Genomic DNA, 27,169 nt, shown 5'->3' on the forward strand with positions numbered 1-27,169 from the left:
TCTTACACACACACAAAACCAGCATGAAGAACAAGTATGAGAGTTTATTTGAGGGACTCAAATCACAAGAGAATAAAACTCTCCTGAACAGGGTTTACACACAACTGTACATCATAGAGGGAGAGAGTGAAGGAGTGAATGAAGAACATGAGGTTTTGCAGATGGAGAAAACACTCAGGAAACAACTGGTACAAGACACTCCAATCCACTGCTCAGACATCTTTAAACCTGTACAAGGTCCTGAAGTAGACGTGGAGGAAGTGAATAACAGAGCTGTGATGGCTGAAGACACACAGAACCAAAAGAAGATAAAGGCCCAGAAGTGCCAAAGCTCAAAATTGTGCTGACTAAAGGCATTGCAAGCATTAGGAAAAGTGTTTCTGTGCAGAAGTTCATTCTGGACTGGGCTGAGGGAAAAGCAAATCAGGATGTAGATTTCATGTTTGTGCTTCCATTCCAGGAACTGAATCTGATTAAATGTGACCAGTACAGCCTGCATAGACTCCTATGTGACTTCCACCCTGAGATAAAAGACCTTGACCCAAAGATACATGATGTGAGCAAAGTTGTGTTCATCTTTGATGGCCTGGATGAAAGCAGAACTCAACTGAACGTTTCCCAGTGTACTAAAGTATCTGACATAAGCATGACATCATCAGTGGGTGTGCTGATGTCAAACCTCATCAAAGGGGAGCTGCTTCCCTCTGCTCTTATCTGGATAACCTCCCGACCAGCAGCAGCCAATCAAATTCCTCCTCAGTACATCAACCGTGGGACAGAAATACAGGGATTCACTGACCCACAGAAGGAGGAGTACTTCAGTAAGAGAATCAGTGACCAAGACCAAGCTGAGAAAATCATCTCACACATAAAGACAGCAAAGAGTCTCCACATCATGTGTCATATGCCAGTCTTCTGTTGGATCTCAGCCACTGTGCTTCAGGAAATATTAAAACAAACTCATACAGAAATCCCCAAAACTCTGACTGAGATGTACATACAATCCCTGCACACACAGATAAACATGAAGAATGAGAAATATGAGGGGGAAAAGGAAAGAGATCAAAAGAAACATCTAGAATCCAACAGATCCATGATTCTGAAACTGGCTAAACTGGTTTTCAACATCTGATGAAGGGGAACATGTTGTTCTATGAAGAGGACCTGAGAGACTGTGGAATTGATGTCACTGAGGCCTCTGTGTACTCTGGGATCTGCACTCAGATCTTTAGGGAGGAAACTGTGCTTTACCAAAGGAAGGTCTACTGCTTTGTACATCTGAGCTTTCAGGAGTTCCTGGCTGCTCTCTATGTGTTTCACTGCTTTATCAGCAATAACATAACAGCACTGCAGGATTTTCAGCTACAGTCCAGTTGCAGATCTGAGAATGTTTCTCTCCATGAGCTGCTGATCATAGTAGTGGATAAAGCCTTAAAGAGTCAGAATGGACACCTGGACCTTTTCCTCCGTTTCTTGCTGGAGTCCAATCAGAGACTTCTACAAAGCCTACTGACACACACACACAGCAGCCCGGAGAGCATCACGGACACAGTCCAGTACATCAAAGATCAAATACAAACAGAGGACCTGCCCCATGAGAGATCCATCAACCTGTTCCTCTGTCTGTCTGAAATGAAAGACCAGTCTCTCGCCAGAGAGTTTCAGGACTATGTACAATCAGAGAAACACTCAGGAGAGACGCTCTGGACAGTGTTCAGCACTAGCCTACATTCTGACCTCAGAGGAGGTGCTGGATGAGTTGGACTTAAAGAAATACAACACATCAGAGGAGGGATACAGGAGACTGATCCCAGCTGCTACAAACTGTGGGAAGGCTCTGTGAGTGTTTAACTATTATTTATTTAATAATTTCTATTAGTAATTGAGTACTGATGGCTAAATCTGTCATTCAGTCTCATGAAAGAAGCCTCATAGCTTTAGAGTTGATACCCTGGATCAGGTGTTCCCAGACCTTTTTTATTTGGTGTCCCTCCATATTGTCCAGTATTCCCTCAACTCTCTCACTCCACAACACACCACAAGGTGGCAAAATAGAACCAGCAAAAGCATTTGATGTATTTTAATATGAAAATATCCCTTAGTTTTTAAATATTTTAAATACATTTTTTTTTTACATTTTTGTCTCTTCCCTCTTTCTGTCAGTGTAGCCCAGAATGTGATTCACTTATATATATATATATATATATATATATATATATATATATATATATATATATATATATATATATATATATATATATTGGGAGGTATGTGGCTGTGAATTAAAACTAGTCTTAATGAATGTTAATGGGAGGTATGTGACTATGCATAAACAGTCAAGGTTCTCACTATTTTCTAGAGATCATTTTCCAGGACTTTTCCAGGACATGATGATCTAGCTGGTATGACAGACAGGGATCTGTTCATACACTAATTTGTTCCTCTCTGTAATGATTGTCAGTCCCATCTGCCTTGGTGCAGGAGAAGGCTTTGACTGGCAGCAGATGTAATTTTTGCAGTCAGCGAGCAGATGGGTTTCCACTTGTGTATGCAGATACACTTTCACTTTCACTTGTATTAAATGCAATCAAGATCCATCTCTGACCACTTCTGACTGTGGTTTGATGATCTGATTACAGTGGGTCTTGGTTGTTTATGCCTTTAATTTCATGTGGTAGAGGGCAGTCCGAATGTGATGTGATCAATACGTTCTGTCACTATATCTTAGTTATCTCATAATTTTAACTGTTACTTTAGTTTTAATTCCTTGTATGCAGTCACATCACTTTTCTAATAATCTATGTGTTGTGTAGTAATACTTTTATAAATTACCCAAGATTTGTTGACTCATTAATTAATATTATAGATCTAATTATTGTGAGGCCCGAGTTTCTCTTTAACAAACTTGCTCCAGGCTCTTTCAGACATTGATTAGTTCTGTCTAGTTCTAGTTCTTTGTAGCTCTTTTTTATTGATTTTATTTATATAACAAAAAGTGAATAATAGGTAATAATACGTATTAGAGATTAATTTAATTAACTGTGTGTTTTTTAATTCAATATCTCTGATACTAGTTTGTTTAGACTGACTTGCTTGTTTTCTTGTTTTCTTTCTCAAGCTGTTCAAACCATTTCTGTGAAATTTGATTTCTCAGACCCTGTTTAAATTTGCTTTTATCTGTGTTTGCAGACTACATAACTGTAATCTCGACACAGATTTGTGTAAAGCTCTATTTTCCACTTTGGCATCATTAAATTCCCCCCTGAGAGAACTGTTTATCAATATCAGCAACCAAAAGATGAAGAAATGAAGCTGCTTTCTGATGGGTTGAAGAGTTCACATTGTAAACTGGAGATACTCAGGTGAGCACAATGTAAACTGGAGATACTCAGGTGAGCACAATGTAAACTAGAAATGCTCAGGTGAGCATAATGTAAACTGGAGATGCTCAGGTAAGACACTGTAAACTGGAGATACTCAGGTGATCACAATGTAAACTGGAGATACTCATGTAAGACACTGTAAACTGGAGATACTCAGGTGAGACACTGTAAAGTGGAGATACTCAGGTAAGCTTTCTGTCAGTTCTTTCCGGAATGTAAAATAATATTTTACAAACAAAAACCTGAAGGAATATTTTATAAAGGTAATTTTAAAAAAATACTGTAGTAAGAGGCCAATTGTTTAACTTAATTTGAACTCAAAATATTGGAACTTAATTAGGCTAAATAATAAAAATTAAGGTGTTGTAACAAGGTTAGAAGCAATTAGCAATTACAAGGCAGTTATCTTTATAGGTTCAATTATACAAATGTAAAATCTAGGCTGGGTGAAGTTAATACATTGGACAAGTGCAATGTTGGTGTTTGAAATTAAACATGAAGAATGTAGAAGCAACATAAACTGGGCTTGAACTGGCAACCTTCTGATCAAGTCAAGTTCCTTAACCATAGAGCATCGAGTTTTTTCATAATTATTTTTTCATTTGTTTTGTCTGCAAATTTTCCTGTCTTTCACTATTTATTTTTTATCACTTGATTGTTTAGTCTACAGAAATTATACATGTATGCAATTCATGTAAAAAAATAGCAATTAATGAATAATTATTGTTAACAGAATGTTGTTTGTTATTTCTATGTGCCTTAATTTCACACAGTTTTAATACTAAACTTATTTTCTCTGTCTTTGCAGTCTTACAGGCTATAATCTCACAGCATACAGCAGCAAAAGTCCCTCCTCTGTTGTGACATCAGCAAAGTCCTTCCTGAGAGATCTGCACCTCAGCAATTGTGACACTCAGGAATCAGGAGTGGAGCAGCTGTCTGCTGCACTGAAGAGTTCACACTGTAAACTGGAGATTCTCAGGTGGAATTTCTGTGAATTTATTACTGAATTCAAAGTTAAGAAAAGATGGAATAGTGATGCATGATGGGATAGTGATGTATGATAGGATAGAGATGCAATATGGGACAGTGATGCGTGTTGAGATAGTGAAGCATGATGGGATAGTGTCATATGATGGGATAGTGATGCATGATGGTACAGTGATGTGTGATGGGATAGTGAAGCATGATGGGATAGTGATGTATGTTGGGATAGTGAAGTCAACTGTGCCCTGGATGAATGTCCGTATTATCTCAATTTCAATAAATGAGTCTTAAAGTACTATAATGAATGAATTAATTTACCATTTTCTTCATTGTTTAAGGGTAGAGTTTTCTGCAGTTCTCCTTTCTTGTGAATAATTATAAAGTAAAATAATGGTCTCTAAATAAATATAACAAACAGCGATGTTGAAAATGAAACATAAAGTCTTAGAGTACAACTGAAGAACAGTTAAACATGAATCACAAAACAGTTTTACATTCCAACTGGAGAACAGTTAAGTTGCCTTCTAAAACATTCTTCCGGTATAGGATAAGTTCAGATTTTGTCATAGAAAATTCAATTACTATCAAAATTGTGTGACATGTTAAGTGTTAGTGAAGTTCTTTAATTGTGTACTCACTTCTTTGTGTAAAAACACGCGTTCAGTTCCTTCGTAAGCAACTCCAAAATATGCAAGCCTTTGGTTAATTCAAAATGCACGTTACTGACACAAAAGTGTTCCTGAATAGAGCATTAGTCCCCCCTTATTGATTTCTATTGGCCATTGCAGTGCCATTGTCTTGGAGTGACAGCAATTCTCACCTATGTGTGAAGGGGGAAGGGGAGGGGGTGGTGACTATCACCAGGTGTTTCCAAGTGTTTCTAGGGTAAGCGGCATGATTGGCAGCTGTTTCATCAAATAAAGGAGGGTTAGAAAACATAGACCCCTCATTTGCCTTATTTAGTCATCCCTTTAAAGCGCAAAACAGTCTTAGATTACAACTGGAGAACAGTTAAACATAAAGCACAAAACAGTCTTAGACTACAACTGGAGAACAGCTAAACATAAAGCACAAAACAGTCTTAGACTACAACTGGAGAACAGCTAAACATAAAGCACAAAACAGTCTTAGACTACAACTGGAGAACAGCTAAACATAAAGAATAAAACAGTCTTACACTTCAACAAGAGATCAGTGGCAGGTCTGCACACTTCTGTTGCTATGGAAACAAAAAGACTACCAATGATTATTACAAATTGTTTAATTACATTGGGAATAATTACATCAAGAAGAATTTTTTAATCATGAAAACGTTAAAAAATATTTAAAATATATATGTATTTAAAAACCTTCCAGACAAAAAAGTTTACAGTTTCATGGTTTTTAATTGCAAACTTTTCTTTACTCTACTGTTTGCTACGTGCAAACACATTTTCCTCTTTCTCCCTCCTTTCTGCAGACTGTCTTACTGTTTGGTCACAGAGGAAGGCTGTTCTTCTCTGGCTTCAGCTCTGAGGTCAAACCCCTCTCAGCTGAAAGAACTGGACCTGACATACAACCACCCAGGAGAGTCAGGAGTGAAGCTGCTCTCTGCTAGACTGGAGGATCCCCACTGAACACTGGACACACTCAGATATGTACAAATCCCCTGTCCTTGATCTGATCTGATAATAAACAGTGTGCTCTCAAATACAACCTGCTCTCAGGTGTGTGTGTGTGTGTGTGTGTGCTGGATGTTCTTATATACTAAAGGCTATAATCATCTGTTGCTCATTTATATGTGGAAGGACTCCCTGTATCATTCTCCTACTGTATGTAGCTTTGTGTGTGTGTGTGTGTGTGTGTGTGGGTGTGGGTGTGTGTGTGTGTGTGTGGTGTTTTTGACCTACTGAATGTATGTGTGATATTACTCCCTGTAATTACACAGATAATACTGGTAAGACATCACATAGAAAATACATGTAACACATGACATGGACAATACGTGTAAAGGTGTAAAAAAAGAAAAAGAAACAGAGAAAAATTTAAAAACAGCAGAAATGGATAAATAATGAAAACTAATACACAGTTCAGTCCACATAAATCACTGTGGTTCAAACTGTGTGAATGGTTTTGAAACAGTGAATCCAGAATTGTTAACGTTAATGTTTGTTAACAACTGTAAAAATCTGTAAAAGCAGTCATATCAAATCGTTACCACGTGTGTTCAGGTTAATGTGTTAATACTGATGTACAGTAGCTGCAGTATAACATAACTTCTGGCCCCAATAAACACCTTCATCCCTTTAATTGCAAATTTTGAAATTAACTTTCAGTCTATGATTTAAATATTTTCTTTACACAGAGTGAGAGAGATATAGTGCTAATATCTTAAAGTATTCAAACTTTTAAAATAGTAATAATAGTAATAATAATAATAATAATAACCTTTATTGAAATCAGAGAGCAGAATTTTCAAGTTAAATTCTTAGATTTGATGTTAAATTCTAAGCAATTATTATTTGTGTGTGTGTGTGTGTGTGTGTGTGTGTGTGAGAGAGAGAGAGAGAGAGAGAGAGAGATACATAGAGAGAGACCATTCTGTATGTGAGAGAGAGAGAGACAGAAGAAAATAAATAACAAGGAAAAAATTAGATAAGTACATAAAGGTGTTCATAAACTGGGCAATATAGTGTGCGTGTGTGTGCGCACGCAGTGTGTGTGTGTGTGTGTGTGTGTGTGTGTGTGTGTGTGTGTGTGAGAGAGAGAGAGAGAGAGAGAGAGAGAGAGGTATCTGTGTGTGTGTGTGTGTGCATAAGAGAGAGAGAAAGAGAGACAAAGAGACAGAACTATTATCTGTGTGTGTCAGTGTGAGACAGAGAGAAATAAATAGATGTTTTAGAATTTAAAACTGCTATCTGTGTGTGTGTGTGTGTGTGTGTGTGTGTGTGTGTGTGTGTGTGTGTGTGTATGTGTGTGTGTGTGCGTGCGCGCGCATGTGTGTGTGTGTGTGTGTGTGTTTAGGGTGGAACATGCAGGGAAGATCAGAATCAAACCAGGACTAAGAAAATGTAAGAAGTAAATGTACACACACACACACACACACACACACACACATACACACACACACACAGACACACACACACACACACACACACACACACACATACACACACACAGTATTTGTGATCTCTCCTCTAATGTCTCTTCTTGTGTGCAGATGTGTGTGATGTCACACTGGACCCAAACACAGCACACACACGTCTCTCTCTGTCTGAGGGGAACAGAAAGGTGACGCGTGTGTGGGAGCAGCAGCAGTCGTATCCTGATCATCCAGAGAGATTTGATGACCGTGTGCAGGTTGTGTGTAGAGAGAGTCTGACTGGACGCTGTTACTGGGAGGTTGAGTGGAGTGGGAGGGCTGTTATATCAGTGACATATAAAGGAATCAGGAGGAAAGGAGGCAGTGATGACTGTGTGTTTGGACGTAATGTAAAGTCCTGGAGTCTGAGCTGCTCTGATAACAGTTACTCTGTCTGGCACAATAATAAGAGAACTGCCATCTCTGCCCCCTCCAGCTCCAACAGAGTAGGAGTGTATCTGGACTAGCCCGCCGGCACTCTGTCCTTCTACAGCGTCTCCTCACACACACACACACTCACACACTTACACACACTCCACTCCACATTCACTGAGCCCCTCTATGCAGGGTTTAGGGCTTATTCTGACTCCTCAATGTGTGTGTGTGAGCTAGAATAGCCTCCTGTGTCCTGGAGGAACATCTGAGTCTGCAGGGAAACACACACTCCTCTACACACAAAACTTGTGGATATCATAATACACACATGCTTGCTGAGTATAAAACACACACACACAAACACACATACACATACACAGACAATGATAAATACTGCAGTCTTTCATTTTTATATCTTTCCTGTCTCTCTCTCTCTCTCTCTCTCTCTCTCTCACACACACACACACACACACACACACACACACACACACACACACACACACACATATATGATAAACAGAATCGTTACACTATGGTCTGTTCTATAGTTCATTAGACTCTCTGAGATCACAATCTCTGTTTTACCTTCACAGTAGTTCAGTTGTTTGTTCTCTCTCACTCTTTAACTCACTTTCCCTGTGTCTCACGCCACTGTGCAAGCGCATGCACACACACTACACAGAACTGTTGTATTATTGAATATTATTTGTATTTTTATGTCTCTCTCTGTCACACTCAAACCACACATACACACACAGACATAGTTTAGAGCATTTAAGAATTCTGAAAATTCATGTTTACCAGTTAAAGTATTTTATTGTGTGTATTTCTATCTGTATTTCTCTGTCTCTGTCTACGTGTCTCTCTGACTCACAAACATACATGTGTGTGTGTGTGTGTGTGTGTGTGTGTGTGTGTGAAAATAAACCGGGTCCACATGCTTTATTTGGGATATGCTTAGATAAACAGACCTCAACTAAGACCAAGACCTCAAACTATGACACTCAGTCCACGCTGTTTACATGATCCTAGCATTCATAGTCAAACTAATACTGAACCACTGATGTGCATGTAAACATAGTTACTGATACTACGCACACCCCCCTCCCCAACATAGTAATTCTAGGCAACATTAAAATCACAGTAACCACACTTACCTTCCACAGTAACTGTGTATGTCTGAATAATCTCTTCATGCTTAGTGTCTCTGATGCTGTAAACTCCACTATCAGATGGTGTGGTTCCTCTCAGCTCCACAGCAGAGATGAGCGACACTCTCCGAGTGTATTCAGGTTTACACTTCAGTGAGTGTCCAGCCACTGTGCAGATCTGTCCACTAGAGGGAGCAGATGCACCTGTGCTGTTATAAATCACCTCCACTGACTCTTATATGAGCAAATCCAGCACTAGTGGTTCAACAGGCTTAATCTGAACTGAAGAATTCCAGGCTGTGGAAAAAAACTTCAGTGTAATATATAACTGATTTGACCATGTAACCTCAGAACTGCAAATCTGATATAAACATTTAAACATTACATACAAGCTCCTTCTGTTCCCCACATATCTGATGTTTGTGAAGTTTTCTATGTTCTACTTTATTTACCACAGATAAATAAAGTTCTGTCTGTCTACATTAATAATGGTTTAGTAACAATAACTATATAATCCATTAAGACACTTACCCTCTATCCGCAGACTTACATCACAGATGTCTTGACCTCTACAGGTGCAGGTGTACCAGGTCCTCTTAGTGTAATCAGCATCAGTGATGGTGAGGAGCTCCCTTTAGGTACTGATCATGGGACATGTGAAATCTCTCCTCTGACTGGCAGGATGTTTGCTTACACTGAGCCAGAATATAATGTAGTATATGATATAAAGTCCATGTGAGCAGACCAGAACACGTCTGAGTGCAGGGGAGAGTAGCAGCATCATGAAGATTCACCTTTACTGTAGGAAAAGAGCCTGAGAGACACATTATGAAAAGAGAGTTTAAAACGTTACAGTGGTGCTTGAAAGTTTAGGAACTCTTTACAAGTTTCTATATTTCGGCATATATTTGAACTAAAACTTCAACAGATTGTCAAACAAGTCCTGAAAGTAAATAAAGAGAAACAAATCAAACTAATTAAACCAAATATTAGACCCAATATCAGTCTATAATAATATTATTTATAGAGGAAAATGACCCAATATTAGTCTATAATAATATTATTTATAGAGAAAAAAGACCCAATATTAGTCTATAATAACATTATTTATAGAGGAAAATGACCCAATGTTAGTCTATAATAATATTATTTATAGAGGAAAATGACCCAATGTTTCATATCAAGGAAATAAATATCAACTTTTAAACAATATTTATTATTTAGAATGTTATGTATTTGATCTGTCATATTCATGCATGATACAGCATATGTATCTATATATAATATATAATATATAATTATACATATATAATACACCCCACACTAAATAATCTCCTACACAACTGAGCGACCAGGTACAATAGTCCGGTTAACACACCAAAATCAAAGATGAAATTCTGATGACCTAAGAGAACCTGTTTTGACCATTTACCTGCTATGACTGTCAGCAGCTGTAACAGCAAAACACAGTGACATCTGCTGCAGGACAGCATGACTGAGGAGACAAAAGAGAACCCAGTCAGTACTGTACAGAGGAGACAAGAGAACCCAGTCAGTACTGTACAGAGGAGACAGGAGAACCCAGTCAGTACTGTACAGAGGAGACAGGAGAACCCAGTCAGTACTTTACAGAGACTGGAGAACCCACTCAGTACTGTACAGAGGAGACAGGAGAACCCAGTCAGTACTGTACAGAAGAGACAGGAGAACCCAGTCAGTACTGTACAGAGGAGACAGGAGAACCCAGTCAGTACTGAACAGAGGGGACAGGAGAACCCAGTCAGTACTATACAGAGGAGACAAAGTCCTGCCTGCCAGTATGTTGTATAGGGTCAATTGTCTAATTTCCAGCATTCATGCTGTATTAGATATTTTTGGGAACAATAAAGTACTAATCAGATGGGATTAATTTTCTAGACGTGTCCGTAAAGTAATTTTACCACGAGACCGCTAATGTTTATGACTGATTCGCACACAGGATCAGAAACCTCAGTATGAATTACACAGTCAGTGGCTACTGGATTTATGTATTACGGTCTCCAAAAACATCCACGTGTGATATGTAGCTTCCGCTGGTCGCAACCACAGAATATTTTTCACCCATCTTCTGTATAGAATGTTTGGATTTAATAAAACCGTTTACAGTAATAATGACTTGGTTTTGAACATTAGAAGGTCACATACATTGTAACTGTGAGCGGTAAGGAGGCGGACTCGTGCGGAGAAGAGCGAGATTTATTAGGGGCAAATCCAGAGTCGTAGTCGTTAGGATAGTCCAGTGTCAGTTTACCAACACGGAGAGCACGGGGAGACATGATCAAACTAACAAAACACACGAAGGCAAACAGGGGAAGCAGGCTATTACAAAGGCTAGGAAACACGAAGGAGTTCAAACTTACATACATGTATTCATACGCAACAAACCTAACAATGAACAGCAAAACCCAGGCCATCAGACAGGGTTTAAACACATGAATTTACCCAGGAAAGAAACGAGGGACAGATGAGGAAAACCAAACGAGGAGCGGAGAAAACGAATCTACGGAATGGAAATAAAACACACAAGACCGGGAAAACACGGATCATGGAAACTGGGAGGGACTAACCATGTCATAAGTGTAGAGGAATTTACTTAAAACTTCCACCATCTGGAAGTCATTTTGCTTCTCGAGCGCTTACGCACCAAAATTCTGATATTTAATCCCTGGCAATTCGCCCAGGATTACAAAAAAACTAAGGTTACTGCCGTAGGAAAAGGGTGCGAGAATATTTAATGACACGGACGTCTGCAATAGGTAAAAATGACTGATATGGCGGGACGAAAATCACTGAGAAATGTCACAAACAATTACATTACTGCACTTCCCCATGTCAAATGAATCCTGTCCGAATAATCTTAACACATATGAAATTCTGAAACCTGGTTTTGGGGACCGACCGCCCTGCACAGTTTCCCACCTGATCCAGCTCAATAAAGACTTGAAACCGTCCACCAGTTGATGCACTGTTACCAGCCTTAAATGTACATGACAAATGTGGTAATAAACCTGAAATAGTTTTTCTTTGCGCTGATAAACTGTTCATGGCAACATGTTGAATCAATCAGTCTGTAACGCATCTATAAAACAGGAGCACCTATAAAAGTAGAAAGTTACCGTTACAGTTACAAAGTGGCAGTTTTCACACCTGGTAGTGCAGTGGGAGGCCAACACACCTGCTGTAGAAGAAAATTACAAAATAAAAGCCACAGCAGGTCTGTGGATTTAAGACCAGTGAAAAAGTGATGGACCAGCGAGGAAGATGGCGGTGAGGAAGAGGAGGTGGACAATGAGGCCATGATGAAGCTGGACAAGCATCTGGTGGCTCTGTTCAGTCAGCAGAAGAGGAAAGGTCAGGACCGTCAGGAGGAGAAGGAGCGTGTGAGGAGGGAGAGGACGCTCGTGAAGGACTTCAGGATTAAAGTGGGTCGCTCCTACACACCAGGACAGAGGCAGACTTGGAGGACTCATCTCTCCTCTGGAGCTAACTGTGTGTGTGTGTGTGTGTGCGTGTGTGTGTGTGTGTGTATGTGTATGTGTGTGTGTGTGTACATGCAAGTGTGTGTGTGTGTGTGTGTGTGTGTGTGTATCTCTCTCTCTCAGTGCTGCACTCTATCTGGTTAAAGTGTTGAGGGTTGTGGTAAAGGAAATGGATGCAGCACACACTCCTGCCACACACACATTCCAACATCCACACACTATGTGTGTGTGTGTGTGTGTGTGTGTGTGTGTGTGTGTGTGTGTGTGTAGGTCCTGAATCTGCTGGAGTTGTTCCTGTCTAAGCTCCAGTGGTCTGGTTATGTGTCTGGTGGAGCCTCTCCTGACCGTAAAAGAGAAGGTCATGAGTTCAGAGGCTGTGCAGCAGGAGCAGGACTTCCTGCCCAGGTACGTCAGACTGTGGGACACACACACACACACACACACACACACACACACACATCTATAGGGATTGTACCAGTCACTAGGACAACATGCTGAGTGTGTGTGTGTGTGTGTGTGTGTGTTTGACAGGGACCAGCAGTGTCGTGGGAAACACTAATGCAGAGAGGTAGAGGGGTGAGAGGCAGAGTTTCATGAGATGCTGGAGCGTCTGATTGGCCGAGCACAGAAGCTACAGGACAAGGTGAGACTTCTTCAGGTGAGACGGGAGCTCACAGGACACAGGTTGGACACACTGTTCTGGGATACACTGCCCACACCAATGATGCTTACCATAAAAACTATTGAAGACTCAAGGAAATAGGAACATGTTTCAGAAATGTGTTTCATATCGTCTTATAAAGTTCCTGGTTTAGTTGAATTATACTTTATGACATTTAGTTAATGCTACTTTGTTATATGTTTGGATGGTTGTGATTCATACTCTCTCTCTCTCTCTCTCTCTCTCTCTCTCTCTCTCTCTCTCTCTCTCTCTCTCTCCCTCTCTCTCTCTCTCATTCTCACTCTCACTCTCGGATGGACCTGTGTAGACCAGTGCACACCAACCCTGCTCCTGGAGATCTGTGTCCCAGCAGAGTTTAGCCCTACCTCCCACTTCTTGAGATCTATTACCATGGACTGTTAGCCCCGCCCCTGCTCCTGGAGTTCTTCCATTGAGATCTCCAGTTGAAGCAGCAGGGTTGATGATCACTGGTGTTATAATGATCCGTCAGGGACTAAGGCCTGGGGTCCAAACCTGGCTCTGTGTAGAGGGCTAAATAAAGTGCAGTTATACGGAATATATGTACCGCCATCACCTCAGCCATTTGAAGTGTGTTTTATCTGAGTAGAAATATACATCATTCGTATAATTAACACCTCTTTGTAAAAACAAAATTTGTCATTAAAGATATTTTATTGTGAAGATAAATGTAACAGTTAATTGTTAGTAAGACACTGATTTGTGAAAACCTTGTTACATATACATGAGACATGTTATAATGTGATTGTACCCAAAACACCTCACAGTACTGAGACACGTTATAATCTGAGTGTACCCAAATCACCAAGAGATGATCAGGACAGAGTTGTGTTGTCAATCCCTTTTTATTAAGTCAGTCAACAGGAGTAGCGCAGATGAAAATATGTGTTTAGTAGTGGTTTGTAAACGTGATATGGTAGTCTATGGAGGAGTAGTGACGTGTTTCTGTACCTGCCACTTTAAGAGTTATTTTTAGATGGAAAAATGTGAATACTTAAGTTGGGCGTGATGAGATGGGTTTTCTTATACAGTAAAATAAATTTCCTCTAGTACAGTGGTGATTTGGGTTTTCAGATCTAGAATCCTAACATAACTCTCTTTTGTATCTAACAACGTCTTATGAGTGTGTTGTGAGACGTGTCTAAACGAAGCTTTATTTTCTTTTCACTCAGTGTACTGAAGTAGCGTATTAGACTAGTAGGCTACGAGTTACAACATCCCAAAAGAAAGAAGATAACCTGCTTATACTGCAGTTGTCAAGACTGTTACTTTATCATTTACTATATCCATCCAGAGAGAGAGAGTGTGAGTGTCAATGGTCATTTTAGATGGATAACGTCCTGGGTCTCTGAGGCTCAGAGTGAGTGTATCTAGCCCGTCGAGGGATAGTGTGTTAAAGATACTACACCATCTCAGATTGAGAGGGATACGCGCGGTTAAAATATTTCACGGTAAGTTCATTCTATTTGTTAAAATGCGATGTCGGTGTAGTTTGAACAGCGTGTTTTGTAAGTACATAATTCTGTGTTTAAATCGTAGGTCCACCCAAATTAAATTGATTAAATGTAAAGATTAAAATCCTGATGAAGTTAACTAAACTAAAATAACGGTCAGTTGGCTAACGCTCAATACGATCGCACAGTTATATTCAAGAAATAATTTAACGGGGTCAGATATACGTTGTCAATTATTGTAAACGTCGTTAAATGGTGTCACTTTAAACTCCTCTTGCCTAAACATAAAGTTGCTGCTCTAACGTCTGTTTTTTATAGTTAATTTTCTGTTCAGTTTCAGCCGTTTTTTAGTGTTGTCCAAATCCTCAGTGGACAGTTCAGATTCCCTGTATAGTTAATTATCTGTATTATTAACTATAGTTTGGGATGGGACGGTCAGTACTGACTTTTCTACGGTTGTTTGGAGTTTCTGAAGCGCATCGTTTTGAAACACTGATCCGAAGTGTGACTCAAAGCGGCCATGTCACGTGACCACGGCTAAACGAAGCTTGTGTTTCTACAGGTGTCATACAGAACCTGCCACTCCTGTCTTTGACTGACAGTGACAAACAAACCTGATCACACATCTGATCATATGTGCTCTCTGTATAGGTTTAGTTTCACTTTCATGTTTTAGTGTATTTCTCCTCTGGTAATACTGTTTCATATCAGCTGTAATCCTTTGTCTTTTAGGGAGGTTAAATCAGTAATTTAAATGTTAGTGAAGGCCACTGCATTCTTTGTTTATCAAGTGATTGTATGCGTTTAGAGATTTGCCGCTAGTACCAATTACAATTTGCCCAAGTACCAGTTATATTGATCGTAGTATAGACATTACAATCGACTGTAAAAGGCTTTTCTGTGTACTTTGCATGTTGTCATTTAAAAACAACATTGACATTTAAAGTAATATCCATATTTGTGCTTGATCTCATAACATTATTAACCTATTCTCTACTTCACAGTTCTGTAACATCAAGTCCATGCCTGTTATTACACCTTTGATCTCAGTATGGCTTTGTGCTCTGGCCAACACACCAGGTTGAACACATTATAAAGCCAACCAGTGCCAGTCATCCCAGTTCCCTACAGTAGTCTACTACAGTTTTGAAAACTCAAAACACAACTGCTTCGAACATCTCAGTGTTTTACAAGCCTCGCTTTTCCCACCACCACCTATAGTGTACTGTAAATGTAGTGAACAACTGATGTACACTGATTAAGGACAAAGATACCACACCTATGGTGTACTGTAAATGTAGTGAACAACTGATGTACACTGATTAAGGACAAAGATACCACACCTATGGTGTACTGTAAATGTAGTGAACAACTGATGTACACTGATTAAGGACAAAGATACCACACCTATGGTGTACTGTAAATGTAGTGAACTACTGATGTACACTGATTAAGGGCATATAACAGACATGTTGTCAGGTTCAATATCACCAGTATTTCAGCAGAACCCAAAAATAACAGTGACAGAATGTTATTGCAACAAGAAACAGAATAAACGAATCTTGTGCGGAAGAAATAAACATTACAGGATTTTCCTCTGTAGTTTTTTATTGATAAAATGGGAACGTGGACATAGCTATAGAGCTGACTATTATTAAAGTTACAACATAACAAACTATAAATCATCACTAAAGTGTCTTACTTATATGTTGTGAATGCATCGCTGGTCTACTTTATGTTGCAGATCATTTCTGTGATGAAAGGTCACAGTCTTATATTTTTAACACAGACTAGTGTTGATAGATTCTGTCTGTTGTCTCACTAACATACCCTATGTAGTGCTCTATATAGACCCGTCTATGTGGTGGAATGTCAGTGAGTGAGTGAATGAGTAGATCATTATAGACACAACCTGGGTTTATATTTGACTCACATTGATTCAGTGTTGATTCACTCTGTGTGTATGAACTGTTGACAGGGAGCAGAGAGCAGCATCTCCAGTGTCCAGCTTATGATGGAGCCTCATAACTCCAGCAGTGGAGGAGGAACCTCTGACCCAAAGTGAGGAGTTTTCCATCAGCACTTAATCTGAGGAAACAGGAAGAGGGAATATTCAGGATAAATAAAATGTAGTGAATGATGTAATTACTCAATACTTTCCTCATCTTCATCAGGGTAAAGAGAGCAGAGTCTCCAGCTCCCAGCTGTGTGTCTATGAAGAGTGAGTCATCTCCAGCACCCAGCTGTGTGTCTATGAAGAGTGACTGCTCCATGGATCCTCCTCCTGTGTTCGGTAGTGGACCTGTGCCCTCAGTCCAACGGTGAGTGACATATTACATACTCAGATTCTTTCATAGGTGGGGTGGATGTGTTCCTCCCAGTGTGTGAGGGAATGAAGTTCACCCAATATTACAATAATAATACTCCAGTTTGTGGTATGTTTGTGTTGCTGAAGGATCGGTGTGGTGTGGTGTGTGTGTGTGTGTGTGTGTGTGTGTGTGTGTATGTGCGCGTGCTTGTACATGTGGTACATTTGTGTTGTGAAGGACAGGTGTGATGTGTGTGGTATGTTTGTATTGCTGAAGGACAGATTTGATATGTGTGGTATATTTGTGTTGCTAAAGGGTAGGTGTGGTGTGTGTGTGTGTGTGTGTGTGTGTGTGTGGTATGTTTGTGTAGTTGCTGAATGACAGGTTGTGTGTGTGTGGTATGTTTGTGTAGTTGCTGAACGGCAGGTTGTGTGTGTGTGTGTGGTGTGTGTTGTGTTTTTGTAGTTGCTGAAGGACAGGTTGTGTGTATGTGTGTGTGTGTGTGTGTGTGCGCATGTGGACCTTAAAGACAGGTGTGGTGTGTGTGTGTGTGTGTTTGTGTGTGTGTGGTATGTTTGTGTGCATGTGTGGTATGTTTGTGTTTCTGAAGGATAGGTGTGTGTGTGTGTATGTGTGTATGTGTGTGTGTGTGTGTGGACCTTAAGGACAGGTGTGGTGTGTGGTGTGTTTTTGTAGTTGCTGAAGGACAGGTCTGTGTGTGTGTGTGTGTGTGTGTGTGTGTGTGTGTGTGTGTGTGCGCGTGCGCATGTGTGGTATGTTTGTGTTGCTAAAGGGCAGGTGTGGTGTGTATGTGTGTGTGTGTGTGTGTGTAGTTGCTGAAGTGCAGGTACCAGGTGGAGTTGATTGGGTAATAATGTTGTGGCTGTAATTGGTTGTTCCCTAATGTGATTTTTTTTCACTATTCAATATCATCAGGAGATGGAGTGAGAGAGCAGCAACTCCAGCACCCAGCTGTGTGTCTGTGAAGAGTGAATCATCTCCAGCACCCAGCTGTGTGTCTATGAAGAGTGACCGGTCCATAGATTATCCTCCCGCATTCAACAGTGGACCTGTGACCTCTGTCCAATGGTGAGTGACACATTACATACTCAGATTCTTTCATAAGTGGGGTGGATTTGTTCCTCCAATATTACAATAATAATACCCCAGTTTGTGGTATGTTTGTGTTGCTGAAGGATCGATGTGTGTGTGTGTGTGGTGGGGGGGTACATTTGAGGACCTGAAGGACAGGTGTTGTGTGTGTGCATATGTTTGTATTGCTGAAGGGAAGGTGTGGTATGTGTGTGTGTGTGGTATGTTTGTGTAGTTGGTGAACGACAGGTGGTGTGTGTGTGTGTGTGTGTGTTATGTTTGTTTAGTGAAGGCCGTGTGTGTGTGTGTGTGTGTGTGTGTGGACCTTAAGGACGTGTGTGGTGTGTTTTTGTTGTTGCTGAAGGACAGGTCTGTGTGTGCGTGTGTGGTACGTTTGTGTTACTGAAGGATAGGTGTGATGTGTGTGTGTGTGTGTGTGTGTGTGTGTGGTGTGTGTTTTTGTAGTTGCTGAAGGACAGGTGTGATGTGTGTTTGTGTGTGGTATGTTTGTGTTACTGAAGGACAGGTGTGATGTGTGTGGTATGTTTGTATTGCTGAAGGACTTGTGTGTGTGGTACATTTGTGTAGTGAAGGACAGATGTGATGTGTGGTACATTTGTGTTTCTGAAGGACGTGTGTGTGTGCGTGTGGTTTGTTTGTTGTTGAAGGAGGTGTGTGTGGTATATTTGTGTACTTGCTGAAGGACAGGTGTGTAGTACGTTTGTGTTGCTGAAGGATGTGTGTGTGTGGTATATTTGTGTAGTTGCTGAAGGACAGGCGTTGGGTCCATCTAGGAGGGCCTGCTTACCTGAACAGGTGGGACAGTCCAGTTCTGTGATAGTGACACTGTAATAAAGTAATAGTGGTGGTTCTGGTGTCATTAGTAATGGTGGGACAGTCCAGTTCTGTGATACTGACACTATAGTAAAGTAATAGTGGTGGTTCTGGTCTCATTCATTTTAGAAACTGTTACATGCAGGTGGATGAGATATCAGGATACAATTGCTGAGGACATTTATTAGGCCTCAGGAATCACTGTCATAACAGGAAGAACCATACAGGACACAGACAGACTGGGGTAACAAATACTCACACAGGACACAGACAGACTGGGGTAATAAAGAACCACACAGGACACAGACAGACTGGAGTAACAAAAAACCATACAGGACACAGACAGACTGGGGTAATAAAGAACCACACAGGACACAGACCGACTGCGGTAGTGAAGAACCACACAGGACACAGACAGATTGGGGTAATAAAGAACCACACAGGACACAGACAGACTGGGGTAATAAAGATTCATACAGGACACAGACAGACTGGGGTAATAAAGAACCATACAGGACACAGACAGACTGGGGTAATAAAGAACCATAGAGGACGCAGACATTGTGTGTGTGGTGTGTTTTTGCAGTTTCTGAAGGACAGGTGTTTCTAATTAATGTCGAGTGAGTGCAGGTACCAGGTGGAGTTGATTGGGTAAAAATGTTGAGGGGGTAATTGGTTATTCCCTAATGTGATTTTTTTTTTTTACTCCCACTCAGCACTTAATGTGAATTAATTTCTCTATTCAATGTCATCAGGAGGTGGAGGCACAGCACAGCAATTCCAGTACCCAGCTGTGTGTCTATGAAGAGTGACCAGTCCATGGAGCCTCCTCCTAACTTCAGTAGTGGGCCTGTGACCTCAGTCCTACGGTGAATGACACATTACAAACTCAGATTCTTTCATAAGTGGGTTGGATTTGTTCTTCTCCAATATTTGAGTGACCTGCCCTTCCCCCACCCCAAATATGACACTAATACCCCAGTAAACAATATCACCATTCTACAGGTCAAACTAATAAGAGGGGTTCACCACAGGTGTGTTTTAGTTTTAGGAGAAAAGGAGAGAGAGATTCAGCATCATCTACCCACACACACATTCTCCAACTCTCTCTTTCTTGTAACGTGAGGCTTGCAATACCAGCAAGCTGCCACCAGAGGGAGGCCATGAGCTGGGAGTTAATCAGTGCTCATTAGTCTGATCTCCCACAAGTGGCCCCACCCCCATATAACTACTTCACTAAGGACTCTATGAAGCCTTGGTGTGTGGGTATTTTTTCAAGTGGAAAGTTCCCAACAAGTCTCCTGTCGTCTTTCTTCATTCATGTCTGTGTTGTCTTGTTTCTTCTGGGGAGAGTCCCTCTCCATCAGTTGTTTATTAGGAGGAGAAATGTCCTGTAGCAGGACGTGTCCCTGTGTGTTTGTTGTCTGGCCCTTCATTGCTGAACTCTTTTGTTTATTCATACTGTTGAAGAGTAAATACACCTGTTATGTCTCCACCAAGCACTCCCATCACTCCCTTTTTCCCAGTAGTGTAGCAGGTAGAGCATTTTGGTCAATTGCAGAGGACATTGACTAGGCCTCAGGATTCACTGTCATAACAGGAAGAACCACACAGTACACAGACAGACTGGTGCAATAAAGAACCACACAGGGCACAGCCAGACTGGGGTAACAGAGACATTGCAGAAAGTGGAATTTTAGCTATTATCCCATATCAGTCAACTCCAGCCAGGTGTGTAACTTTATAGAGGATTCTGTGGTACTGGAGACCCCCAGCCATACCACACAGTGACAGAGGGAAGGAACATTCCTTCACCTTTCTAACCACAAAGATGGTACAGCCTCAGTGACACAATCTGCAAAAATAATTTCACATCTCCTTCTGCTCAAAACCATCACAAAAGTCAAAAAATGTTTTTAGAGAAATGGTTTCTAAAGATCAAATCAAACATCTGTGTCATATATGTGGGCAGTTTTCAGCTTTATAAGAGAAGCTAATTTTGTAAATGCCAAACTGAAAGATTATTGGACACAGTATGGAACAAATCACAAGTGATGAAAGATGAGTTAAATTGGCTTAGAAAAGTTAAAGCTTTAATTGTTACTAAGGAAAGTTGTTAGTGGTTCATGGTCTGAGCAGTGTGCAGTGGTGTGACTGACACCCCTCACCTCCTGACTCTCTCTTTGTCTGATTTGATGTCTGATGTGTGACTGATTGCCAATACAGTGGCACATAGATTCTGCACCAGAGCAACATGGAAATAAACTAAAGGTGTTATAATACTGTAAACAGGTTTCATGATGTGTATCATACAAACATATAATATTTACAGTATTCAGAAATGATCCACAGCTGATCTAAGACCTGTGTTGGTTTTGTAGCACCACAGCAGGGTCAGTAAGATAAAGAACAGGACCAAACTCAGTCCCACAGCCAAACCAACCAGGCTAAGAGAGGAGGAATCACCAGCTGATCTCATGGGAACTGAAAAAAGCACACAAATCACAATATTTGTTACATGTTTGATCTGTTCCCTCTTTTAAAATGGTTGTTAAACATTTAAATTCACTGCTTGCTGACCTCTGACTGAGACCCAGCTGTGTGGTGACTCTCCTTGCTCTGGGTGTTTACAGTAGTAGATGCCCTCATCTGACTTTTAGACAGTATGGATAGTCATTTCTCCTGCAGTCTGGGTCTGGATGAGCGATCCATCTTTATATAAATCAGCTGTGAGGTGTAATGTGATAGTGGGGTGAAGTAAACAGTGTAGAGTCAGAGGATCTCCCTCAGTCACAGGATGGACAAAACTCTCCAGAATCACACCACCATCTAGACCACAGAAAACACTTTATTCATCTGTTACAGAGAGAAGGATTCCAGCATGAACGCTGAGTATTACATAACAGGTTTGGGACACAGAATATAAATACAATACACCCAATCTTTGGAGAGTAGAATAATGTCAAACACACAAACACAGTTTACCCAGAACTGTTAAATTAACAGCTTTCTATATTAACCCTCACCCTGGTTTCTGGTCAGTATCTGATAGTGTCCACCATGGGTGCAGCCTGTCAGGGTGCTTCACCTCTGATTATCCTGCCTGCTGCCCCACAGCTGCTCTGTTAAACCTCTCTCTCTCTCTCTTTCTGTCTGTCTGTCTGTTCTGTTGCCCCCTGTTCTGTGTGGATGGGGTAAATATAACTGGTTGTGTTTGTCATTTCCCAGTATCTGGTGAAGCACCATTCACATAAACATTATTCTACATCACCAGAGTGAGGGCCAGGGGAAGGTTCTCTGGTTATTCTGCTCTACTGTCAGTATGGTGTTTGGGTTGAAGCCATGTATCACATCATCATCAGCATCATGTACACAACCATGAATTTCACTTGGATTCATGTTTATAAACTGTAGATTATCCATTAAAGTCTTTGTTTTGTTTGTCCACAGTGACCAGAAGAAGCCTGTAAACATTTCTAAAGAAAAGCTGGAGTCAGTGTTCAAGGTGTGTAAGTGTGTGTGTGTGTGTGAGTGTGAGTGTGAGTGTGTGTGTGAGTGTGTGTGTGTGTGTGTGTGTGTGTGTGTGTGTGTGTGTGTGTGTGTGTGTGTGTGTGTGTGTGTGTGAGGAGGGAAGGGTCTTTATCATTAGAGTGTGTGTGGATCACAGATCATGATGAGACTCTGTGGTTTACTGGTTCATGTTTTACTTTAATGGCTTTTTTTGTAATTTAACTGATAATGAACAAAACTCACTTCACAAACTATTATAACTTTATAAAATTAACTAATATTTAAACTTTAAGATACAGCCCAGTTAATGTGATGCTTATGTTCTTTTATAAACCATAATGTCCACATGACCCCACAATCCCACTCAGTTCAGTCCTCTCTTCTGTTTAATTGATTATTATGTATTAAAAAGATCCATATATAACACTAGTTTCACTGATATTGTTTATTCAGGAGCTGGAGGACAAAATCATCTCTCTGCTGAAGAATGAGTTGAAGAGATTTAAGAATCTACTGAGCTCAGATTACCCAGCATGCACTGAGAGACAGGTGGAGGATGAGGAGGATCACAGCAGTGTCAGAGAGGGGACACTGACGATCACACTGCACGTCCTGAGGAAGATGAACCAGAAAGACCTCGCTAACACACTACTGACCAGTAAGAGTTCTGGGTCATGACATTATCACATTTAGCAGGTGCTTTTATTGAAGAAAAAAAAAAGAGTACAATTCAAGCAGTTGAGGGTTAAGGCAGTGGCAACAGTGGCAACTTTGTAGTGGTGGGGCTTGAACTGACAACCTTCTGATTGTTAGTACAGTACATTAACTGCTGGACTATGTGTCATGTGTTTGCAGAATGCTGACCTTTTGAGGATACATTGTTATTCTTTAGGGCTGAGATTTAATTTGACCAGTGAAATTTGACCACAAATCACTGGCAGATGTTGATCTTTTTTTTTTTCTATGTCCACATGCACCCCCCACCCCTCCAAGTATCAGAGTATATGTTCATGAATGAATCATATGAGAGTTTGGATACAATCACCATCAAGTTTACTCACAAGTGGAATAGTTCAAGTGGTCAGACACCAGTGTTCAGACCTCAAACCAGCCCATCTAACCATAAACTCAACCCAAAACCTAGTCCTAACTCTTACCCTGGCCCTAATCCTGACTCAAACCCTATCCGAAATCCAGTTAAAATCCAGTTGTCAACTTCATGTCTATGACATCTTGTTGAGTATGTATTATTCCTGTTATGTGTTCTCAAGTTCACACCTGCAGATATGAGCTTTGATACTTCAAATAAAGTGAAAAGATACTGAATTCAACAGATTATAAACAGATTTTATTTAAAGAGTTAATTAAAACACCACTGAATTAATTAATCTACTGAATGTCTTCAGATGCTTCACTTCTGTTACATCACTGATGTATTACTGAGGGTCTTTTTAGCGTTTATTTAATGTTAAAAGCATCAATTAAAAGAAAGTGTCACTTTATTCTCTGGAACTGAGATTAGAACACAGGTCCTATCTCACAGATCACATTAGAACACAGGTCCTTTCTCACAGATCACATTAGAACACAGGTCCTATCCATTTATAACAATCTGTTCATCTCTTTTCCTGTAACTCCTGTAATGAGTCTTTTATGAATGAACCTGAATCTAAAAGAGATTAGCATGTGTTCTGTTGTCTTCCTCTTTTATCAGAACTGGCCCCTGCTTGCCACAGAAAGCTCAAATCCAAACTGAGGGACAAATGTCAGAAGATTCATGAAGGAATCTCACAGCAGGGAACCACAGCACTTCTGAATGAGATCTACACAGAGCTCTACATCACAGAGGGAGGGAGTGGAGAGGTCAATAATGAGCATGAGGTGAGACAGATTGAGACAGCATCCAGGAGAACAGCAACACAGGAGACATCCATCAAATGCAGTGACATCTTTAGACCCTTACCAGGACAAGACAAAGCCCTCAGAACTGTGCTGACTAAAGGAGTGGCTGGAATTGGCAAAACGGTCTCTGTGCAGAAGTTCATACTGGACTGGTCTGAAGGAAACATAAATCAGGATGTTCTCTTCATATTCCCACTTCCTTTTAGGGAGCTGAATTTGCTGAAGGAGAAAAAGTTCAGTCTGGTGGAGCTTCTTCATCGCTTTTTCCCAGAAACATGTGAATTAAAACCTAAACATTATACAAGCTACAAAATTCTGTTCATCTTTGATGGTCTGGATGAGTGTAGACTTCCTCTAGATTTCCAGAACAATGAGACATTGTGGGATGTAACAGAGTCGACCTCAACGGATGTGTTGCTGACAAACCTCATCAAGGGGAATCTGCTTCCCTCTGCTCTCCTATGGATAACCTCTCGACCAGCAGCAGCCAATCAGATCCCTCCTGAGTGTGTTGACCAGGTAACAGAGGTAAGAGGGTTCAGTGAACCACAGAAAGAGGAGTATTTCAGGAAGAGAATCAGTGATCAGGTCCTGGCCAATAGAATCATCACACACATGAAGTCATCAAAAAGCCTCTACATCATGTGCCACATTCCAGTCTTCTGTTGCATTGCAGCCACTGTTCTAGAGAGAATGTTGGGTGAAGCAGAGAGTGGAGAGATCCCCAAGACCCTGACTCAGATGTTCACACACTTCCTGATCTTTCAGCTCAGACACAAGGACCAAAAGTATGGAGGAAGTATGAAAGGACAAAAAAGGACTCACACAAATCACATGAAAAAACATGTTTTGGCACTGGGAAAACTGGCTTTCCAACAGCTAGAAAAAGGCAACCTGATCTTCTATGAGGAAGACCTGAGAAACAGTGGCATTGATGTCAGAGAAATGACAGTGTATTCAGGAATGTGCACTCAGATCTTCAGAGAGGAGTTTGAGCTACAGCTGGGGAAGGCGTTCAGCTTTGTTCATCTGAGTGTTCAGGAGTTTCTGGCTGCTTTATATGTGTTTATTTCCTTCATCTCCACCAACACCAATTTGCTGCAACAGAAACACGCTGGATTTTTCAGTATTTTCAAAACCCCAATATCTGTCTTCCTCAACAGTGCAGTGGACAAGGCCTTACAGAGTCAAAATGGACACCTGGACCTTTTCCTCCGCTTCCTTCTGGGTCTCTCACTGGAGTCCAATCAGACTCTTTTGCAAGGCCTACTGACACAGACAGGAAACAGCTCTCCCAGCAAAGAGGAAACAGTCAAGTACATCAAGGAGAAAATCAGTGAGAATCCCTCTACAGAGAAATCCATCAATCTGTTCCACTGTCTGAATGAACTGAATGATCATTCTCTAGTGCAGGAAGTTCAAACATACCTGAACAGAGGAGCTAACCATCATAGAGCCAGACTGTCTCCTGCTCAGTGGTCAGCTCTGGTGTTTGTGTTGCTGAACTCTGAAGAGGAGCTGGATGAGTTTGACCTGAGGAAATATGACCCATCAGAGGAATGTCTACTGAGACTGCTGCCAGTGGTCAAAGCATCCAGAAAAGCCATGTGAGTATTTTCATTTAGAGATGAACAGTGGGTGTAGCAGGCAGTGGATGTTCTTGACTCAGAAGGTCTTCTATGAAAAATGAAAAGGAGTGTGAGAGAGAACATTAGAGAGAGAGCAGGATAGAGAGATCCTACATTAAAGCACATGTAGGTGATTGAAGGCTCCAACACCAGGTGCTTAAGTTAAACCATAAAGTTGTGGAACATTGGAATGTAGTAACATTGTCCAGTGATTCAATTTAGTCCAGTGATTCATTAGTCTAAATGTATTAATGATGGTTAAATGATATTTGATGTCATGGATAGTTGTGTGTCTCTGTGTCGAGAATGGTCCTACATTTAAAACAGTGGCCAACAGTGTTTATAGTTCACTCTTAGTAAAACAGCCAGAGAAAATGTGCTGCAGTGTAACATACAGAAGTGTTCAAGTACAAACTATCAGTGTGTACACGTGCATGCGCACACACATACACACCACACCACACCACCCAGTGTAACATACAAAAGGGTTCAAATATGAACTATCAGTTCAGCTTTCTGATCAACATTACAGTTCAATCAATACTGACCAATACAGAGAAAAGTGTACAAGGATGAGCATGACCAATGTATACACATGCGCGCACATACACACGCACACACACATATATATACTGATGGCAGTTTTCAAACTTTATCACAGGTTTTCTTTAGAGCAGATGATGATGACTGGGCACATTATAAAGGTGTAGGTGTTAATATGACTTCATCTGAAACACTATATAAAGGTGTAGGTGTTAATATGACTTCATCTGAAACATTTTCATTGTTTAAATATTTTACCAAGGCAATTTGTCATAATTTAGTTGTAAATAGGTTTAAGTCAAAATAAACTAACATCATTAACAGCAACTGATTCCACTACTACACCTTCAGCTCTGTGTGTACTTGACTTTTAATTAGAAGGTTGCTGGTTCAAGCCCCGCCACTGCTGGGCCCCTGAGAAAGGCCCTTAACCATCAATTGCTCAAGTTGTACTCAGTCAGAATTGCAAGATGCTTTGGATAAAAGCGTCAGCTAAATGCTATAAATGTAAAATGATCAGTGTAGCATGCAGTGACGTTCACAGCTCTGTATGATCAGTGTAACATGCAGTCACATTCACAGCTCTGTGTGATCAGTGTAACATGCAGTGACGTTCACAGCTCTGTGTGATCAGTGTAGCATGCAGTCACATTCACAGTTCT

At 40.7% G+C, this 27,169-nt stretch overlaps 1 protein-coding gene, 2 long non-coding RNA genes and 1 pseudogene across 6 annotated transcripts in view; 3 read left to right on the top strand and 1 right to left on the bottom strand.

Annotated features, from left to right (window-relative positions):
* Nucleotides 1-17: 17 nt before the first annotated feature.
* On the top strand, nucleotides 18-2,001 carry LOC118241369 (protein NLRC3-like; annotated as a pseudogene).
* Nucleotides 2,002-4,304: 2,303 nt separating this feature from the next.
* On the top strand, nucleotides 4,305-7,706 carry LOC145643346 (uncharacterized). Its single transcript, XR_014123036.1, has 3 exons — nucleotides 4,305-4,365; nucleotides 5,830-7,420; nucleotides 7,570-7,706. It is a non-coding gene; the product is annotated as an uncharacterized LOC145643346 (long non-coding RNA).
* Nucleotides 7,707-8,663: 957 nt separating this feature from the next.
* Nucleotides 8,664-12,467, bottom strand: LOC145657394 (uncharacterized). Of its 2 annotated transcripts, none has more exons than XR_014123032.1 (4): nucleotides 12,232-12,467; nucleotides 10,450-10,512; nucleotides 9,549-9,831; nucleotides 8,664-9,202 (listed from the first exon to the last, which is right to left on the bottom strand). It is a non-coding gene; the product is annotated as an uncharacterized LOC145657394 (long non-coding RNA). The 2 variants fall into 2 exon arrangements; XR_014123031.1 differs by lacking the exon at nucleotides 12,232-12,467 and adding an exon at nucleotides 11,499-11,545.
* A 1,791-nt stretch (nucleotides 12,468-14,258) lies between these two features.
* LOC145657291 (NLR family CARD domain-containing protein 3-like) overlaps nucleotides 14,259-27,169 on the top strand; it is a 30,138-nt gene continuing 17,227 nt past the window's right edge. For 2 of the 3 annotated variants that reach the window (XM_081711707.1, XM_081711709.1), the window contains exons 1-8: nucleotides 14,259-14,686; nucleotides 16,668-16,750; nucleotides 16,864-17,010; nucleotides 17,935-18,087; nucleotides 19,680-19,793; nucleotides 22,375-22,429; nucleotides 22,888-23,092; nucleotides 24,149-25,943. In XM_081711707.1, the coding sequence (XP_081567833.1) occupies nucleotides 16,701-16,750; nucleotides 16,864-17,010; nucleotides 17,935-18,087; nucleotides 19,680-19,793; nucleotides 22,375-22,429; nucleotides 22,888-23,092; nucleotides 24,149-25,943 (2,519 nt within the window). In that variant the 5' untranslated portion in view covers nucleotides 14,259-14,686; nucleotides 16,668-16,700. The remainder of the gene's footprint in view (nucleotides 14,687-16,667; nucleotides 16,751-16,863; nucleotides 17,011-17,934; nucleotides 18,088-19,679; nucleotides 19,794-22,374; nucleotides 22,430-22,887; nucleotides 23,093-24,148; nucleotides 25,944-27,169) is intronic. The other variant, XM_081711708.1, reaches the window with a different exon arrangement.

This window comes from Electrophorus electricus, chromosome 1 (genome assembly GCF_041902795.1).
Source record: "Electrophorus electricus isolate QZ-2024a chromosome 1, ASM4190279v1, whole genome shotgun sequence".
NCBI classification, from domain to species: Eukaryota; Metazoa; Chordata; class Actinopteri; order Gymnotiformes; family Gymnotidae; genus Electrophorus; species Electrophorus electricus.